Source organism: Calonectris borealis, chromosome 1 (genome assembly GCF_964195595.1).
Source record: "Calonectris borealis chromosome 1, bCalBor7.hap1.2, whole genome shotgun sequence".
Taxonomy (NCBI): Eukaryota; Metazoa; Chordata; class Aves; order Procellariiformes; family Procellariidae; genus Calonectris; species Calonectris borealis.
Window position 1 is genome coordinate 192,404,782 of NC_134312.1, and position 20,461 is coordinate 192,425,242.

A 20,461-nucleotide genomic window follows, 5' to 3' on the forward strand; every position below is an offset into this window, starting at 1 on the left:
TCATAGCAGTAAGTTTGGCCCATAGTAAAAACTAACAGCACTTTGGCAAAGCCAGCATGCAATCTAAAGTATTACGAACTACTTCAGAAAAAACAGACATGAAAAGCAGTTCAAAGTAATGCCTGATGCTTACAAAGCATCAGGAGCATGAATCAGTACTAATACCAAACTATTTCTGATCATCCATAGCAAGAATGTTCCCTAGGTATGGATGATATGCTTCAGATACATATTTCCCTCATGTTTACTGCCTTATAAACAGCCCACAGCTCTTTAGTTGAATTTCTAAGATGTTTATGATGGCAAACAGAATAGCCCCCATCTACTGAAATCTTATGGCTTTTGCTATGAGAAGACATACAGCGTGAGCCTGGAATTGCAAAATGACCATGTACCACAATAGGTAAGACAAAGCATATTCTCCAATTTTTTTTTTTTTTAACTTTTCATCAGACAGCAATGAATCTTTATCACAGCCAGGTCTTCTGAAGATAAAGACGTTACGCTTTTCAGCTGGCACTTCACCTTTCAGGCAGAATTCCACAGGGACAAATCCTGAACCTTTTTTAATGCCCAGACTGTCCCAGACTTATTTCTTGTCAAGTCTCATAAGCAGTGAAAGGGATTGTGGATAGTGATCTTCCCACTCCCACTACACAAAGATTACTTTCAAGGTCTATAAATAGAACTTGATTATAGGACAAACTTGATCTATTGTTCAAAATCAAAGAGTGATTTTCTCCATTAAAATGATCAAAAGCCTCTGAGGTTGGTATAGTTCTTGCACACAACATCTAGTATTTCTCATCAGTGAGAAGACACTGACAGTTCCCACACATAGCCTCAGGATTTTCTTCACAGTAATAAACAGGAACGCCTGCACCTGGACCTTCTATTAGTGGCTATTTGTATGCATTCCAAACTCTAAAATCTGCTTTCCAGGAACATTTAACCTCTTCAGGGAGATAAAGGAGACCAATTCTATACTCTGAAAAAATGTAGTAGTGGAATCTTTTGGTTTTTTCTTCAGTACACATATTTTCTTCTTTGTTTGTGGACACGTATTGGGTTTGCATGGCAACGTTTTGGTAGCAGGGGGGCTACAGGGGTGGCTTCTGTGAGAAGCTGCCAGAAGCTTCCCCCATGTCTGACAGAGCCAATGCCAGCCGGCTCCAAGATGGACCTGCTGCTGGCCAAGGCCGAGCCCGTCAGCAACAGTGGTAATGCCTCTGTGATCACGTATTTAAGAAGGGGAAAAAAAACTGCAGGAGAGAGAAGTGAGAAAATGTGAGAGAAACAAGTCTGCAGGCACCAAGGTCAGTGAAGAAGGAGGGGGAAGAGCATGAGGAGGAAGGAGCAGCAGAGACAACGCGTGATGAACTGACTGCAACTGCCATTCCCCGTCCCCCTGCGCCGCTGGGGGGAGGAGGTAGAGAAAATTGGGAGAGAAGCTGAGCCTGGGAAGAAGGGAGGGGTGAGAGGAAGGTGTTTTAGGATTTGGTTTTGTTTCTCATTACTCTACTCTGATTTGATTGGCAATAAATTAAATTAATTTCCCCGAGACGAGTCTGTTTTGCCCGTGACAGTAATCACTGAGTGATCTCCCTGTCCTTATCTCGACCCACGAGCCTTTCATTGCATTCTTCTCTCCCCTGTCCAGCCGAGCAGGGAGAGTGATAGGGCAGCTTTGGTGGGCACTGGTGTCAGAACTAATTTTAACCTGACAAAGCTTTCCGTAAAGAACAACAAGCCTTCCCCACACTCCAACCAAGGCTGCTAAACCTGCTGTAAAAAGAAAAAAAAAAAAAGATGCATTCAACTAATTATATCACATAAAAAAGCAGGTTTGTTTTCATGCAAACAAGTTCTTGTAATTTTGGTTTTGAACAAGTCCCTGGGAGCTGTGTATCATGTGCTAAACATCGAGATCAAACAACAGCGAGTAGGTAGTACAATGCTATAACATGTAATATTGACAGGAGAGGGAAGTGCCTGTCGGGGAAGGTATTCACAAAGGTTAACATTAGCTCCTGCAGGCTAATGCCTCAATGGCTTTCCCTCGTCAGTGAAGGGAGAAAGGCTCCTCCACAGGGCGATTCAGAACTGAAGATTCATTTAGCTACTCTGAATCTCTCTCTGGAGGAACCTCACTTCCATTAACTTCAGAAACAGGCTGCAGAGATTAGCCTCAAAAAGATCATGCTAGCCTTTGTGAATACTCCCTGGTATTCACCGTCCATCAGTAGGAACAGTGGCTGAAATTCACTACTGAGATGTATAGCTGGATATACTGTATTTAAATCTGAACACTATGTATTGCACATGGACTGAATTTTACCCAGCTGGAGCTTAGCTCTCCTGCCAGAATCACTGAAACACAGTCTCCACAGGGCTACTAGAATAACTGCAGGATTTAGTTTCTTCCACTGCCCTATTAAAGTGCTCCATTTGACGGCCACCCGCATGCTGCCATACAAAGGACTGCTGGGCCCCCAGCACCATCAGAATCCACTAACAGTCTGCAGTCGTACTGGCACAGCTCCTTCTCTTGCTCCGACTGCTCACTGTATCAGTGGAGCAGCAGCAGGAGCTGGGTTTTCACCATCAACCTAAACACAAAGAAGAAAAATTCTCAACTTTTGAGACCTGCTGTCAACAATTTTTACGGTTATTATTTAGTAGCAACAAGAGATGAAAATGGTCTTTTAATCTCAAACACAGAATAAAGCTGGATTTTGTGGCTTGGGAACACAAGGAAGAAAGCCACAGCACTGACAGACTACTATCGGGGCCATTTCCCAAGTCTTCCAGTTCTTCTATACTTCATCAGATCATTGTGCTCTCCTCCCTGAAAAATTTCCATGATATCTTCAAATTCTATCAAATAATAGATTTGAGAAAAGTAAGACTTCTATAATATTGTATAAAACAAAAGAATGATTACCGCTCTTTAAAAGTTTTGGTGGGACTTTTCACATCAATGCTTTATGATTCTGCCAAAATTTCTCTTCACAGAGTATCTTTGTAATATAAACCAGCCATCCTTTTACAAATATAAAATACAGAAGAAAAGACCCTTTAAATTGACTTCAGCAAAGGCGTGACAAAGTCAGTCACAAACAACAGAAGTCTTTCATTTAACATCAGTCAAGTTATAACCAGAGCCAAAGACAATACAAACTCCAGGTAGAGCTGATTTCCAAAGTATGCCTTAAAGTATAGTTAGACAAACTAGTACTAGTCTGACAGTACAGCACTCTTTTCACAATCTTATGACGACTCCCAAGCCCTAGCAAGTGTGGTTCTAAACTTAAATTTTTCCTATACAACCATATCAAACATGACTTGGACATAACAAAATGAACTTGTACACCTCAAATCAACTTGCAAACATCTGCAAGTACATTTTACTACTGAAATCAAGCCTCTTTACCACACGGAAAAGCTATGCTCAGATTTGAGACACCATATTGAGACAAAGGTGTAAGGAATACAGAAAGTACTATAAAGACCAGTTATTGTTACAAATCAACAGATCCTGTTACGTAAACTACTTGCAATGCAGTATGTCAAACGTACTTTATGCTATCTGTGTTACTACCTAAGTAACAGTGTAAGAAATGTTAGCCCCCATCCGAAATTATTTTTACATAACCCTCCTTTACATAAACACCAAAGCATCTTAGTTTCAAAATGCATTTAACCATGATGGCCTTTCAAAAACTATATTGCACCTTTAGACAGGGGAAAACAAAAGGTTCCTGTTTGTTATACTCCAGTATCAGGTGGTTTTTCAGGTATTCAGTCAAGAGATTTGCAGACAAAAATTACAAGCAATTAATTTTGCTCATCCTAATTATATTGTGGCATTAGATTAATAGAAACTATGCACTCTGCCCTTTAAAGGCAGTGGTCTGTAGAATTCTGCATACTAAGAATTTTTTGGCTTGAAATGCATCTCAAAGCATGTTGACTAGAAGGTTAAAGGGCAGAGTTTTTAATTATTGTCAAAATCTAATCATGAATACGAGAGAGGAACAAAGTTTGCACTTTTTTCATATAATTGTTTATTAAAATAAAGGAAAATCCAGATTTTTACAATGTTTATAGTCAAGTATCACTTTCAGAAGAGTTCTCTATATACTCAATTTACACCCACTCAGAAGAGCACTTTGTACTTCTGCACTATCTGACACATCTGAACATCCTTCTAGAGCACGATTATTGCACAGGACAGTTGTATTTGTGACAATACTCATTTAACCAAGCACTACATTGCCAATTGTTCTTTCCGTTAAACTCAGTGGGACAGAAAAAATGCAACACGGTAAGATTTTGCCAGATATATTAAATCACAAAGTAGATTACCAGTTCAAGAAAAGCAGCAATTTCTCTAATTAAAATACACAACTGATAGTTTACCCCTGGCAATTTATAAACAAGAAGCATATAATCTGAACGCAAACATTTCAGTGAATTCTACGCTGTTTCCCATGTAACACGCGGTAACAAAACAAGACTTTTAGAAAGAACTAGTATTAGTTTACTGAAAAAGGAATGACATATTTGACCAGTACCTACACATTCCCAAATTATGCTGCAATCCTTGTCAGCTGATGGCACTTCATGTGAGGAGATTAGGTCTCAAATTCTCTGAAACTGTATTTTTTGTAACTTCACAATATATCAAATGAAGTTTTAACACACAGAAACCTCTGTTTTCTTCTTTACCTAAAATATTTGCAGCAATTAAATCTTACAATTACTTTGGAACATTTGGCAGTTATTTACTTATTTGAGTAATAAACCCCTGAAATTTCCCTTCCATTTGAGCTTAATATTTGAACTATGTGAAAACTGTTCCTCTAAACATGGAAGTAAATTTAGGAAAAAAATAAAGGGAAAAAAAAAAAAAGTAAAAGTTTTAGCACTCAGGAGGAACAATTTCTTTGTAGCAAAATCATAACAAAGTTCTCCCTTCCACAAAGTAGGTTAAACAATATCCAATATTTTAAATATCTATTGATTGTGGCTGTGTGTTTACCCTTGTGGTGTCAGTAACACCTATAGAGAAATCCATCTTTCTTTCACGAACATAACATGGAATCAGCCCATTCTTCTACTAGTCAAGGAAGAACCTGTGCATGAGTTAATATATTTTAACAAGAAAATGAAACCTTATTTTTGTTTAAAAAAAAATAAAATCCTAGGAAGTCATTTTTGCTAGCTTTAAAAAAGGCCAATTCATTAGTTGCATTTTGGAGTTCCAAAATAAATAGATCTTTACTGCATAGCAATGTCACTTATTCCAAAGCTTTCAGTAGATGTTAAGAACTCCCAACTCGATCTCTGGGAATAATCCGTAGATCTGAACCATGCTTTAGAAATACATTTCCTAAACAAACAAACAAAACAGAATGTGTTATCAACCAACCAAATAAAACATTACCTAAACAAGCATAAACTTTTAAAGGATAATAATGTTAGGTCAGTGTTTAACAATTTTGTAGTAATTCCTCTAATATACCAGAAATGTATTTTTTATGTTTCCATAGAATTTCATCTTATCCCTCTTACTCCAAAGAGCTCTTATTTTTAAATAGAAATACCAGACCCAAAGTCATCTAATAAGACTTGCAAGCTATCACCTTTCAAACTTTGCAGTTCCATACTTGAATGTCTGATTTCACTTATATGCCATCATAATTTCAGGACCAGGAAATTAAGTTTTACTTCTCCATAATTATTTTTTTATCTTGAGGTCATTCATGCATATACTTATTTTTAATTCTCTCCTTGGTTCAGTATTTATCTGCTTCTAACTTCAGAACCTCAACTGTACTTTTCTTTCAGGAAGGCTCTCCACATATCCAAGCATAAGTCAGTCTCATTTTAGCATAAAAAAATCTTGACCTTCATATTTATTACTGTATAGTCTTAATCACGATAGTCTTTTCAAGAGGACATAGTATGAAAATTAGAAGTTTCTAATACTCAGACGTCCAGAATATTTTCTGCATGTATTCAGGATTGTCATTCAGGTTGCTGTTTTCTTCTATTAAATGTAACATTTGAAAATGAAACCACATTGCTAAAAGTGATGCATTATTTAATTACTATATTGAACTTTTTTTTTAAACTTCATACTACTACTACATGAAACAGACTATATGAAATTCTACAATATCAGGTTTTAATAATGTCTACCTATTCTTATTCACCTTTGCGTTGACTTGTAAAAACAGAATAACTGTATTTCTCTCCCAAGCACCCCATGGATATAGAGTGCTCTCATAAAAAAATCAAGATATTTAACATTTGTTCAGGTTATTAGCATATTGGAACAGAGCTACCCTTCTTCAAACTTCACTCTTCTGGCACATGAATCAGGATCGAGACCATTCTACTTATTCAACATAACAAGTATTAGAAAATCAATTCAAAAGAATGTGTTATCAGAAGACGTTCTGTTTTTAGAGATCTGTCAAGACCACATACTAAAGAGATCTACAAAATCCACTGAACACAAATCTGTCACACCAGCAAACCAGAGAACTAAGCTTACCAATCTAGATAAAAAGTATCCATATTACAATGGCTGTCATAAAACTCTAAAATTTTAAAACAGGCCACAGCTGCATCTCATGCAGACAGCATTAACCCCACCTCTCAGTCTGCTTCCATCATTAATATCACAGCATCTTATTAAAGTTATGGCATACTATTCCCTGAACTATCGAGGATTTAAAATTGATATCAATGCAGGAATTAAGTACTAAGCCTAGCTTTTTCAGCTTTCATTTCCCCTCCTCCATGGAATCACGTAGGGAGAATGAAAGTCATACTTGAGGAGTACTTTTATTCAGAAAGGTGGGGAAATAGTGGAACAGTACAAAACCTCTGAAATCCCCAAGGATTACTAAGATTTTATTCCTAGATCATCTTATTTTGGGAAGTTTTTGAAGACTAAAGTAACTGTTCAATCTACAGGAACTTTAATATATGCAAAAAAAAAAAAGGAAAAAAAGAAAGGAAAAAAAAAAAGTACATTTCACCCTACCAAGTTTCTGAGATTATCAATTTATCAATTAATAAGGCTGAACATAAAGTTATATCTAAATTATATATGTTTATTTGTAAACTGAGGAGGGAGTTTGGTCTGGGTCTTGGGTTTGGTGTAAGTCATTTTTTGGTTGGGGTTTTTTGGGGAGAAGAATTGTTTTTTGGGTTGTTTTTTTTCCCCCCAGTTTAAGGGCAACATCACACAGCATTGTCAGGGCAATGGTACCTTCTTTGTTAAAAAAAAAAAATCCATGTGCAATCCATGTGCCTAATGTTACATTTGCAGATAAGATTAAGACTGTGATAAAAACATTTTGCATCTAGATGCTTTTGATTTACCTAATCCTCAATTATGAGATGCTGTCTTATACTACTACTGAATAATTCCTCAACATTTATAAGAACTTAGGAGAGGTAAAGCAAATCAATTGGATACGTGAATTCAATACGCACAGCTGCAAGCATGATGAACTACCATATGGATGTTTTCATTCAGGAATCAAGTAGTCCTAAATACATTTACTTTGCAGGATTAAGCTACAACTAATTTGAGCTACATAATACAAAATGAAAGTATAGTTTTGAGGAAGAGAATCAGCCTAAGTATACCCTAACTTAAGCAACTGACTTTTGCCTGTTTTGCCTAAGTATTCTTGAGTGGAAATGTGAAAATGCGGCTTTACACGTGGGTGACGATCTAGTAGCTAAACTAAATTACTAGTTTTATTATCTGTTTTTAATACACTCAGCCATGGGATCACGATGAGCACAGCATCAGCTGAGGAGTCTGCCTGAGGCAGTACACCTGTCAAACCATAATCCAGGTGTCCCAAGGCAAGCCCAGGAAGGATGGAAACCTCCAGTGGAGCAGAAAGCCGAACGCTCACTTGATCTTCATTTTCAAATGTTGTTGATGCAATCGCGGACCTTAGAAATGGGTCACTACACTTAAATGGTTCCTTTTACAACTCCGAGGAATTCCTCAAACTAATGTCAAGCAACTGCTCTTCTAACCATCAGATACTACTATGGGCTCTGCAAGGATATACTTTATACTATTTATCTTGCATAGCTAAGTATGCTGATAACATCTTGCTTTCTTATTGCCTCTTTAGATCTGAAAAAAAATGGTGTGGTATCTTCAATAACAACTGGCAGACACAGAATGAGACCTGGCAGAGATTTCATACAAAAAAAACAGAAGCAAGTCTCCATCAACCGTTCATCACATTTGCAAGCAGGAGTAAAATTATATTCACAGTTTTCACTGGATGACTGTGTTTCACAAGCCATAAAGCCATTTTTATTATTTCGTAGTATCATAGAATCGTTTAGGTTGGAAAAGACCTTTAAGATCATCAAGTCCAACTGTTAACCTAACGCTGCCAAGTCCACCACTAAACCGTGTCCCTAAGTACCACATCTACACATCTTTTAAACACCTCCAGGGATGGCTACTCAACCACTTCCCTGGGCAGCCTGTTCCAAGGCTTGACAAGCCTTTCGGTGAAGAAATTTTTCCTAATATCCAATCTAAACCTCCCCTGGTGCAACTTGAGACTGCTTCCTTTTGTCCTATTGCTTGTTACTTGGGACAAGAGACCAACACCCACCTCGCTACCTCCTTTCAGGTAGTTGTAGAGCACGATAAGGTCTCCCCTCAGCCTCCTTTTCTCCGGGCTAAACAACCACAGTTCCCTCAGCCGCTCCTCACAGGACTTGTTCTCTAGACCTTTCACCAGCTTCGTTGCCCTTCTCTGGACACGCTCCAGCACCTCAATGTCCTTCTTGTAGTGAGGGGCCCAAAACTGAACACAGGATTCGAGGTGCGGCCTCACCAGTGCCAAGTACAGGGGCACGATCACCTCCCTGCTCCTGCTGGCCACACTATTTCTGATACAGGCCAAGATGCTATTGGCCTTCTTGGCTACCTGGGCACACTGCCGGCTCATATTCATAGTAGAAAGTTATGAACATTTCTTCCCTAAGAAGATACTGCAACTCCACCATAACTCTCGTCTCAAATAGATCGAGATTAGATTACTGTCATAATTGCCATATTAATTTAAAGTTATAGCGTTCCAAGCAGAAGTCCATGAAGCATGCTTCCAGACAACAGACCATTATTAGTACAATTCAACATCTGTACTACATTTCCATGTATTTCAGGAGGTGATGGGGAAAAACTTTACACTTTTCTGTGACAGAGAGAAACTCTTGTCTCATAGCAAGCCTCCACAGTTGAAATCAGAGATTTCTCACCTGGAATCCCTTGGTGAGATGAAGAGGGCTATCGGCAAGAAGACCCTCTCTTCTTGAAAACATGCTTCCCACAACACCTAGAGTTCCTCCTCTAAAGCTGAGTATTATTTTTTAAACATATGTCATCAGAAGTGCTGCTGAAGTAGCAAATACTACTAGACTAGGTATAGTGAGGAAAAAATACAGCTATTACTTGTTATTTCAGTAACATGTAATACAGTACTGCTCTTTTAATCTGCACACTAAATAGCTAAACCCCGAAGATCAGAAGTGCCTCATTTTTTCACAGACCTAAATAAACAAATGTTGAACAATAGTTCTGTGTATTTAACTTTTACACACTACAATGACCGTAGTTTCCAACTACTGGGTAATGCTTCTCCCATTTAAGAAATCAAAACTTAAAATATAGATCAACCCCAAGTGCTATGCATTAGTTTAGAAGAAAAATAACTGAGGTTTTTAATACTGGGCTTCATAAATAATAACTTACCTGCTGTCTGTGCAGGGTTTATTCCTATTCCATCTAGAAAAGGAAAGAAAAAAAAAAAGAGAGAAAAAAAGAGGAAAAGGTGAAACAGACATAATACAATTTACTACACTAAACTTACAGCTCAAAAAATATAATATACCAACAAAATGTAATTATTACATCAGGTCTTCCAGCAGCTATTTCCTATCATCAAAACTAGTCCTATCATAGGAGCTAACAAGAAACCTTCAGCACGGAAAATCCATGCTATATGTTAGGACAAAACCAAATTAATAATAGTAGTGGTTTAAAACCTTCACCCCATGCATAAACTATTTAAATAAAGCTGCGATATTATTAAATTCAGTTTGCAGTCTGTAGAGGTTGTGAAAGAAAATACACTTTTGCTTTTATCAATAGCCCTTCACTGAAACAACAATATAAAAACTATTAAAATATATATATATAAACTGTATTCTTACCATTTGTTATAATGGCACTTGTTGCTGCAGGAACTTTGAACTAAAGAAATTAAGACATAAAGGAAGTAAGACTAAAGGAAAAGGACAAAATAACATAAGAGACGTAGTTAAAGCAGAAAATATATAGGGGATATTCAAAGCAATTATAATTTTAGCTGGTTCATGTAAAAAAAATTATGAGAAAATATTCCCCTCAGATTTATGCTATATTTATAGACATAGCAAAATAAAGGTTTAAAGTCAAAGTTGATCAGACACCTCAATACAGAATGCGAAATTTGCAGTACTAAACAACTAATTAAATCCAATTATTATTATTCATTAGATAAAATATAAAAGTTAAGCATCTGCAAAGTTAAGAAATATTAGTTCTTACTAAAGAAAGGAATACCTAAAACATGTATGGAAATGAACTTCTAAGAAGCATACTTGTTATGTCTAACAGGAGTTAAACAAGAATTAGCTTGAGCTAATCTTGACTAATTTTGACCAATTTTCTAGCCTTCTCCCTGGCTCTATTGGGACCTTTCCAACTGCACTGCTCCAAGAGAAGAGTTCACTCCAGGATTTGCTTACAGAAGGAAGCACTAACAGCACTGCATCAGATCTGGCTCCCTCCTCAGGTTTCTGACACCAGCCTAATCAGGCTTTGTACCCTCTGTCACCACCATGTGTCTCCATGGTACCCCCCCTCCATGGACATCATACACGGTCAGTTTTACAATATGAAAAGCCCTACTCAGGGTTGCATTGCATACAGGCTTCAAACTATTTCAGAAGATCTGAACTGAGATGGGGAAGCCAAAAATACTTATTTCTCAGGGCTAGAGGGAGCCAGGCAGGGCCAGGGAAAAATCCTGCACTATCTAAATATGGTTGGACCACACAGGACAGAAAGGGTAGGGTGGGTGCAAGTCAATCGGTGCTACTTGGTTGGTCTGAGGACCAAAGTTTGCTCCTTGGGCTTCCTTTACTTATCACAATGAACAACCCCTAAGGTAAAAGATTGGCGTCTCAGCAATGAGCAAGTATCAGTGAAACCTCACAAAGCGCTTCATCCTCCTCTCTATATTGCATAAGAAAAAGAGCAGCTAACTATGAATGCTAACAGCGCGTGCTTCCCTGGAAGAACTGCAAAGCTCTCCCATTTGCTGAACAAGTCAATTCAGCCATGCCTTTCAATGGCATTCACTACTTGTGCTTTCCTCAAGCAAAGAAGTTCTGTATTAAGTAGATAAACCCTGGCTTGCTTTGAAACCAAATTGGGTAACATCCAGCCCCAAACTCACGCTCTTTAAAGAAAGAGATTGTTTGCTTTAAAAACTTTATAAATTGATAACTGAGGCTGCCACAAAACTTATTTTCTCCAATGCCAGGAAATACATTTGTCATTACCTACAGTCAAACTATAAGGAAAAGATGACAATCATATACCAACAATTATATCACAGAATCATAGAATAGTTTGGGTTGGAAGGGACCTTTAAAGGTCATCTAGTCCAAACCCCCTGCCGTGGCAGGGACATCTTCAACTAGATCAGATTGCTCAGAGCCCCATCCAACCTGACCTTGAATGTTTCCAGGGATGGGGCATCTACCACCTCTCTGGGCAACCTGTGCCAGTGTTTCACCACCCTCATTGTAAAAAATTTCTTCCTTATATCTATTCTAAATCTACCCTCTTTTAGTTTAAAACCATTCCCCCTTGTCCTGTCACAACAGGCCCTGCTAAAAAGTTTGTCGCCGTCTTTCTTATAAGCCCCATATAAGTACTGATAGGCTGCAATAATTCCTTTCTGCAATATCCCTTTTTCACTTTTTACAATGATGACAAAAATCCTTTAAAGTAATAAGCTCAACTCCTTTTTGCGCAATGAATAGCAGGTGAGTGCATTAAACCATAGTATTTTAGCACCAATCTATCAAGAGTAACATTAGATTAACAAAAGAATAGTTTCAAAAATATACATGTTTATGAAAGAATAAAATTTAACTTTATTTAATGGAAATGGATGACTATTTTAGTAATAATTCCACAAATGCAAGAAAGGTTTTTTGTAAGTATTGTGCATATGTACACCTGAGAGATGTACCAAGTAGCTCTAACAGATGAAGGAAAAAACCCAATAGATACCACACATTGTAAAAGGGAACATTAACACTGTCACAATTTTGGAAAGAATATAAATAGATAAAAACCAAAGAGAGTAGTGTTTCCAATACTCTACATTTCAATCTACATTTTTATATATAGCCTGTAAGACAAACAGAGAAAGTAAAAAATAAGGAGAGAGTTAAACTTGCATTATTCAAATTATCACTGTCAAATGTATATATGGGGCAGGGCTGACACTGCTACAAATGATTGAGACTTCCTGAGACCTCCACATTTAATGATCCAGTTTTTCACTTCCAGCTCTGCCAATCGTGAATTGTGTACAATGAACTTTCATGTTATGTGATGTGCTAGAGATGACAGAAAAAAATCTGTTATATACGTCTGTTATTTCCAAGGAAAAAAAAAAGGAGGAACACATCTCGTTTTGTGCAATGAAAGTAATTCAGAAAACTATAATCTTTGACAAAGCACTGTGACTGAAATGTAATATGTAAGACAACCATTTTACATCATGGCTAGAGTTCTACTGTAGGGGAAATTCTGGTTATGATTTGGCCAAACCTTAAGACTCTGAGAAACAACTCAGTAGAAACTCGCTAAGGCTAAACAGCTGAAACTTAAATCCTTCTCTATCCCAAGAGCTTTAATCTCTGAGGAGATAATGCATTTCCCCAGGAGACCAACTAACATCTTTGTCCAAAATCCAGGGCTACGGTTTGATCTTTTACTTATATGTTTCACACAAGGTACTGTGAAATGTTTCATACAAGGTACTGGTACCTGAATCACAATACACAGCATAAGTTAATGTTAAGCTATGCAGTTCAAGGAACAAAAAACATTTATATAAGAAAAAAATTCTCTCTCATTCTTTTCAACGCCAGTTCACAACGGACCAAAGGAGCTTCATTCCTGGGAAAGAGTCTAGCAGTCTTTTTTGCTGTCTGTTTACAAGCTTTTAGTTCTGCCTGGTCTCAGAGATGTAAAAAGCTTCAGTAACACATCAGCAATGACAACTAAAACCAGTGCCATATTCTGAAAAATCAACCATACGTTCATGTTATTAATTTCTATTCAACGCTGAAACAGGCTAATACAAAAATGCTTCACACTGTTTTGGAGGAGAATTAATAAAGTATTCCTTGTATTTTCTATTTTCTTTAAAAGAAAATGTTTATTGTATAGGCATTTAATGGAATTACTCTAGCGAGCATTAACAACACTGGGCTCTTTTACATTCCATCACACATTTTCAATCTTTCTTGTGAGCCTCCAAAACACATCTACAATTACACTATAAAACTGTGCTGATCCAGAGTGGTCTGAGCTCAAACAGCAAAACTCTCATGGATGCTCAAATAAAAGAATGGTTTGCTAAATGTGAATATTTAAGTAATTAATTCTTCTCTAAATCCATTTCACAGAGGACCCTATCACCAACTAACACTGTGGTTCCACGAGTAGGTAAAGTTAACAGGTTTGATGGCAACCCTCCCACCAGAAGTGGCCCCTCACTCCTGGTGTCTCCAACTCCTCAGTCCCACTCCAATCTTTCCTGGTCCCTCATACTAGTCTGTTAGACTTTTCAGTCTAGGTCTCTATGTATGGGTTGTGTGGGCACAGCTGCCTTAGTTCAGATTAAAAATAATTGGGAAAAAAACATAGTAAAAAAAAGCCATTAAATCAGCAAATATCTTTAACAGCATTTATTATTCTGTATATTGTTCTGTTCAAGCAAAGTTACAACAAACAATCAATCCACAACCTCCACCCACAAGCTGTGTTTCCACTAAGAACTTCTGTCACATAGTGGTATAACACTAACAACATAAGGAGACTCAAGACACGTAGTCCATTATCTTCCTAATTATTTATTTTACTACAATTACAATGCTTGAACAAATGAAATTTTCAATAACCCAAAATTTCCCAAGTTTTCCTAAAAAGACAGAAGGGGAATTGCAAGAACAGACGCTCAGCTGAATCTGTTTGCCGACTAGATGAAAAAAGGCATCATGCTTTTGAGCATTTTATTTTACTGTTTACACCCAGATGAACACCTCTTAATCTCTGTACACTTAATCTGAAACAAACAGGATGCATCTCTTCAAATACATTATATAGGCAATTTAGGCACCTATTGGTTTTGGATTCCATGTGAAAGATCAAACACCCAGACGCCAAAGAACACATTATCCAAGTCTTATTCACTTAGATCTGTTTTCTGAATCTAACCCACATGGCTAATTTTAATACCTTCTATAATCAAAAACTGTATGTCTTCCAACGTCAGAGATTACTGGAACTGAATGTGAGAAAAGTTTAAGAATTTCGTGAATAATTATAAAGAATTTTCTGGATATTCTACATAAGCAATTTAAAATATTAAATATTTAATAGCAGTATCTTTTAATTATGTTCACTCTCATAAATTTTTAATACTGATACAAAATGGTTTAATTTAATTGCAAAGAAGAACAGGAAGTGTGTCAATACCTGCTGCTGATGTGTAAATTGTGTGAGAATTGCTAAGTTTAGGATTCTGAAAGTTTTGACAGGCCCACACTGACACCAGTAAAGCTTGTGTCCATGCGTACCTAACAAGAGCATTCTTTGTGCCAAATTAACCATTGCGTTTTACAATTAAAAAGCCTTTGCTTTCAGGAATGTTCAAAAAGTTAAAAAACAACGTCATCGCTTTCTACTTACTTCTTCTGCAGCAAACTTCAAGACAGCTGTGAAAGGTGTACTTTCAGGCACACTTAACCTGAAATTACAATGAAAGTAAATACGTGACTTCTAAGACAAACTGAAAAGCAACTTTATTTGCTATTAGACTACTAACTAATGCTTCACTTTTACCAACGGTAATACTCTTGCCAAAGATGTGCGTGTACTAATTTAAGGTCTAAATCAAAGCCTAAAAGGATACGCACGGCAGCAGAACAAAGCAGAAGAGCCCTGACAGGTGAATTAACAGCACAAAACTGCCTCTCGTTTCACACGGAGGAAGAAAATTGCCCTTTCCACTCGTGCCAAAGCCCTGTCAAGGTGACCGTCAAAAGCCACGCGGCTCAGGACCGCGTACGTTTTGCGCTGCCGCCGGTTTTCACGGCCTCCTCGCGTCACGCGGCGGCACGGCCCCGGCCCCGGCCCGCCACACCACTCACACTTTGTAGGGCAGCCGCGGGTCCGAGGTGAGCGTCACTTTAAAGGTGACCTTCGACCTGGGGAGAGCGAGGAGAAAGCACCGGGTTAGGGCTGGGGGGAGGGAGTGGGGGCCGCGGGGCCCGGGCCGCTCGCTCACTCACATGATGCTCCCCAGCGCCGCCGCCGCTCCCCACCGACACGTCAACCGCTGCCCGGCGCCCGAGGGGGCCTTCGCTGCCCCTTCCACTTCCTGAGCTGGCCGCGGCGCGCCTGACCGCAAAGGAAAACAAAAAATGTCCTGCCGACAGCTACGGGGGAGGGAGCGGGGGCGTTCTGTCTCGGTGTCCGACTGGCGCGGGGAGGGGAGGGGCGGAGGGGTGATGAGGTGCCCCGGAGGGCGGCGGTGAGGATTTCTAATGAGGCAGTAGCTCTGGCTGTTCCGCGGCGGAGGTAGGACCCAGGTGCTGGGACCCCAGCGTTTCCGTAGGCGTCGTGGAGTGACGTCCGCGCGGCCCCGGGGGGGAAGCGGAGGGACCGCGCCGGGCCGGACGGGACCGAGGGCCTGGCGGGTGGCGTGCCCCGGGCCGGGCACGGCTGAGGGACGTGGCGGGTGGCGGCCTGCGCGCCTCGCACCGGGCCGGCGGGGTCGGGGGTGTGGGGCCGTTAAACAAAGATGAATCCCCCTTCTTCTGAACAGCTGAACAAAGCACTTTGTTGAATTCGCTTTAATTAGGGTCTCGTTAGGGTTAAGGTAGAAGAAATGCCAACAAAGGGACTGCTGGATTTAATGTGCTTATAGATAACTGCGGGTGTATGTGTGTGTATATATTTTTGTATATATGTGTGTGTGTGTGTACATGTATGCAAACGTATACGGTAATGCAGGGGTGGGGACGGTTCATCGTTGGGTTTGGTTACCAGAGGTTTCGCGTCCGCGTGTCGCTCTCAAACCGTAACGTTCCGCGGGTGCTTGCTGAAGTTATGCAGGGGAAGACGGATGCAAGTATGCACCGATTCCCATCCCCTTAATATTTAAAATCATTCACATCTTCCTTGCGATGGGTGAGCTAGGGTTGGAGTTTTGTTTGGATAGTGACGGATACCTTTATGGCAGAAAACCAGCAGTTTCCAGTTTTGTTTGTCTGGCAAATTTCGTTTAAAGGCTAAATAAGGTTGCATGGACATGTGAAGAAATTTTTGTCTTTAATGCTTGTTCATCTGTTAATGCAGGTGATGACCATGTTTCCAACTCCGGGCATGTCAGTATTACCATTGTAGAAAATATTTTGCCAAACTGCTTTCATATTTTCTCCAGTCTGCACCATCTGCAGGAAGGACAGCTTTCACTGTGGACTGAGACACTTGTTTTCGCACACTGCTTGCCAGACTGGTCATGCCAAAGCACTTTGTTGAATTCACTTTAATTGGGGTCTCATTAGGGTTAAGGTAGAAGAAATTCCAAACAAAAGGCAATTGACACATTGGAGTCACTAATTTCTTACCTAAGGATTGGCTCAGTGCCCGGATACGAAATTCAGCTTTTCACCCTTTTGTTGCTCTTATTTGAACTTAGGCAAAAACTGAAAAAAAATCTAAAAAGAACAAGGAGAAGAAATTCACTAGCAGCTTGTACAACGGCATTAGTATTTGCCTGTGTCTCCTGCATTTACCTTTATGGTATTGTGTCTGCTTTTCACAACTGTATCACATTGGTGGCTCATGCTTATTTTGTAATGTTAGTGATCTCATGGCTTTTTCATCCCCCTGCTTCTAAGAGATCACACCTTAAGTTAGAAATAATTAATAGTCATTTCTGAGCATGTAACCTTGTATTTTGTGTAGCTGAATGTTACCCCGTATTTATTCTTGCCCTCTTCAAAATCTGTTATTTTTGTGTGTTGTTATGTCTTTGAATTATACAACTCTGTGTCATTTGCAGTTTTCATTCATGCATTGCTGTTTCCTGTGCCAAGGCCATTAATGCAGATGTGAAATAAAAGACTGATCCTTTTAGTACTTCATTTCTTGCCTTTCACTCTAAGGGCTTCCCCTCTGAGGAAATAAGCGCACCCAAATCTTCATGCTGTTGAAGCTGGACTGCTTTTAGTACCCAAATTTACTTGGTTAAATGTGGATTGAGCATATGTGTGCTATAATGCTGCTGAGAACAGCCTAAATCCAGGCTGGGGTAGTCCTGTGTTCTGGCCACGTGGATTGAGCAGCGCTAATCCCCATGAAAAAGGAGAGGTCCTGGTAGGTACATCCCCTTAACTCTCCTTTGGCTCAGAGTGGTGGGGTGTCTCTCGGCTCTCCCTCTGATCCAGGTCAAGCTCATCAGTGGTAACGCTGTGACTCTTCCCAGTAGGTAGAGGCACCTCCTCGGCTGCAGAGTCCTGCTGTGTCAGCAGGAGTCAGCTGCTTTTCTCAGATAGAGTCTGCTCCTGCTTGCTCTGGTGGATCTTTCTGTAGGAAATTCAGCCTTCCAGAAAGGAAGTAATAGCACTGCATGATCTCTAGGTTGTTTTTCTTGCAGAACCTGAAAATTTGACTTTGTGCACCTTTCTTTGCCAAAGTTTCTGTACTCCAAGGCTACGAGCTGCAGCATTGGGCTAGATTGACTGCTCTGTCTGAGCACATTGGCTGTAGTTGGGTTGCCCTGACTTTTTACTCCCCAACAATTACAGATTCTTTGTTTTCTCATCTTTTTAAAATGGAAATAGTGGTGTAACATACAACATAAATTTAACCTGTATAAACTAGCCTGTTGGTACCTACCAGTGAGAAAACTTCAACCTCCTTTAAACAGGGAGTTTCCACCTTCGTGAGCCTGTAGCCCGTGTGAGACAAAAGCAGTTTTCTATTACGTACTGTCACTGGGTTTCTGTGTAAAATACAGGCATACATAGGATTTTTAAAAAACATTATTAAGCCAAAGATAGAAGAAGATTATAACAATTCAGGAATGCAATGCAAAGTTAATAATCAGACAACTCAGCACACCTTCATAATCTTCCTTCAACAAAATAATAATTAAAAACTTATTACAGTTCTCTAGTGTCACAAATATTTTACAAAAATCAGTTGTCAAAATGAGAAGATTGCATGCAAATGTCATTAGTCATATGGAAATCATAATGGTAGGCCTCTAGACTTCAGAAATTTTATTATATGTGCGTATTAGTACAGGTAACTGTATACCAAACCAAGGATTAGTTCTCTGAAGCATCAGCACTGGATGTATTTGTCAGCTATAGATAGTGTTCCTTTTTCCACATATGAAGGTCTGGTGGTTTGGTAGGAGGTTTTCTTCAATTGTTCTGAAAAACTTATTACTAAGAAATCTTTAAATCAAAAGGATAATCAGCATTATACAGGAAAAAATGTCTGGAAGAAGAAAAAGTGGGTCTTCTTTCTTCTATCTGACATTTTTGTTATGGAATTTGATTTAAGTAGTAACACCATTATATAGATTTACTGTGTCCTATTTTCCAGAATTTACTTGAAATCACTTTACTTTTGAATGATTTTCCAGGTGAATAATTTTCCAGGTGTCCTATTCATCTTTAAAAGCAATTTGATTTCTATATCTTTTGTCATGATGACAATGATGACATTTTTGTTAGTCATATCGGTGCTGATGTCATATTTTGTTTTTATCTGCGGGAAACGTTTTTGAAGTAGTTTCTGTATGATTCATATCCATCATAATTATGTTTTAATTGGGCACTAAGAAACAAAATACCCTCTTTTGATTTGAGAGTGTCTAACAAACGGTAGTTCTTCAAATCTGGAAGGCGCCCATCCCTCTGGTGAGGGAAGGAAAACATTTTTGGGGGAAGGTATAGACATAAAGAAAGTGTGTCCAGATGTACAGATCAACCTTTTCCCACAATTGCTAAATGTATCAAAATCCTTTTTGCTTGTACAGACAGCAAACACAGTTAGCTTAGGGTTTTATAGAATATTTTATTAACTATGTTTTGGTGAATCATGAAAAGATTGCATTTTGTCAGCTAGTCACCAGTCTCAGGAAAAACGTCTACCTTTATTACCTGCCTGCTGCAAGCAGCGAATTCCATGACCTGAGCATGCTGCTCTGAGATGGCCCAATATGTATTTTCATCTAATTATGCAGATTCTTTTGTCCAGTAAGCTTTCCTGTGCGTCGATTTCCTTGTGTCCATCATCAGGCTGTGCAGTTCTATCCTTTATTTTTACTACCATTATATACTACAGTGGGTTAGCTTGCTCCTGCAGATAAAATCACCTTGTTTACAAGATGATTCAGAGAATCGGACAATACACACAGATGTGTTGCAGACTCCTATAGTGAAACAAGAGTGTACAGAGGCATAAATTCGGGCTAAGAATGTTTTTATTGTGGTATCCTTTTCTTCTGTCGAGCATAAATACAATTCCAACCGAGGTGCTTTTCCAATACTAACCAGGATAGTTTTCTTATGTTCTGTTTCATGTCTTAAGCAGGTTGTGCTTTACGTGCAGAATTAAATCGTAACTAAGTCCATGAAAATTCCATGAGAGACCAAAATTTCATCCTTTATGTGCAGCCATGATAAAAAAAAAACCAGCAAGAGTCCTGATTAAGCTCCTACCGCAATTTAATTATTCATAAAGCGCCTAGCCTGTTAAATTTTTTTAATGAGGGGTACTTTTTTTCTTACTTTAAATAAATGAGGTTATTCTAGTGACTTCACAGTTAACATTTAACTAAAAAAACAGCACAGATTCCTGCTGAAGTGAAGCAAGAAATTAAGCCAAATTATGTTTCCATTTTTGAATGTAAAGACTGGCAAAGAGAAGGAGGTTAAAGAAGAAATTAATTTCAGGTCCAGGAAATTGTGATTCCGACAAGCTTAGTACAAGATGTCAACTGTGATATCCCTCACAGTTCTC

The 20,461-nt window shown here is 38.8% G+C and overlaps 1 protein-coding gene across 6 annotated transcripts in view; it reads right to left on the minus strand.

Moving 5' to 3' along the window:
- Positions 1-15,793, minus strand: part of UFM1 (ubiquitin fold modifier 1) — a 70,421-nt gene extending 54,628 nt beyond the window's left edge. For 5 of the 6 annotated variants that reach the window (XM_075139743.1, XM_075139739.1, XM_075139738.1 and 2 more), the window contains exons 1-5: positions 15,709-15,793; positions 15,568-15,624; positions 15,107-15,164; positions 10,279-10,318; positions 9,818-9,850 (exon numbers count right to left, since the gene is read on the minus strand). In XM_075139743.1, coding sequence (XP_074995844.1) covers positions 9,818-9,850; positions 10,279-10,318; positions 15,107-15,164; positions 15,568-15,624; positions 15,709-15,710 — 190 coding nt within the window. In that variant the 5' untranslated portion in view covers positions 15,711-15,793. Of the gene's footprint in view, positions 1-4,043; positions 5,396-9,817; positions 9,851-10,278; positions 10,319-15,106; positions 15,165-15,567; positions 15,625-15,708 lie in introns of those variants that run through there. The other variant, XM_075139740.1, reaches the window with a different exon arrangement.
- Between the last annotated feature and the right edge of the window lie 4,668 nt (positions 15,794-20,461).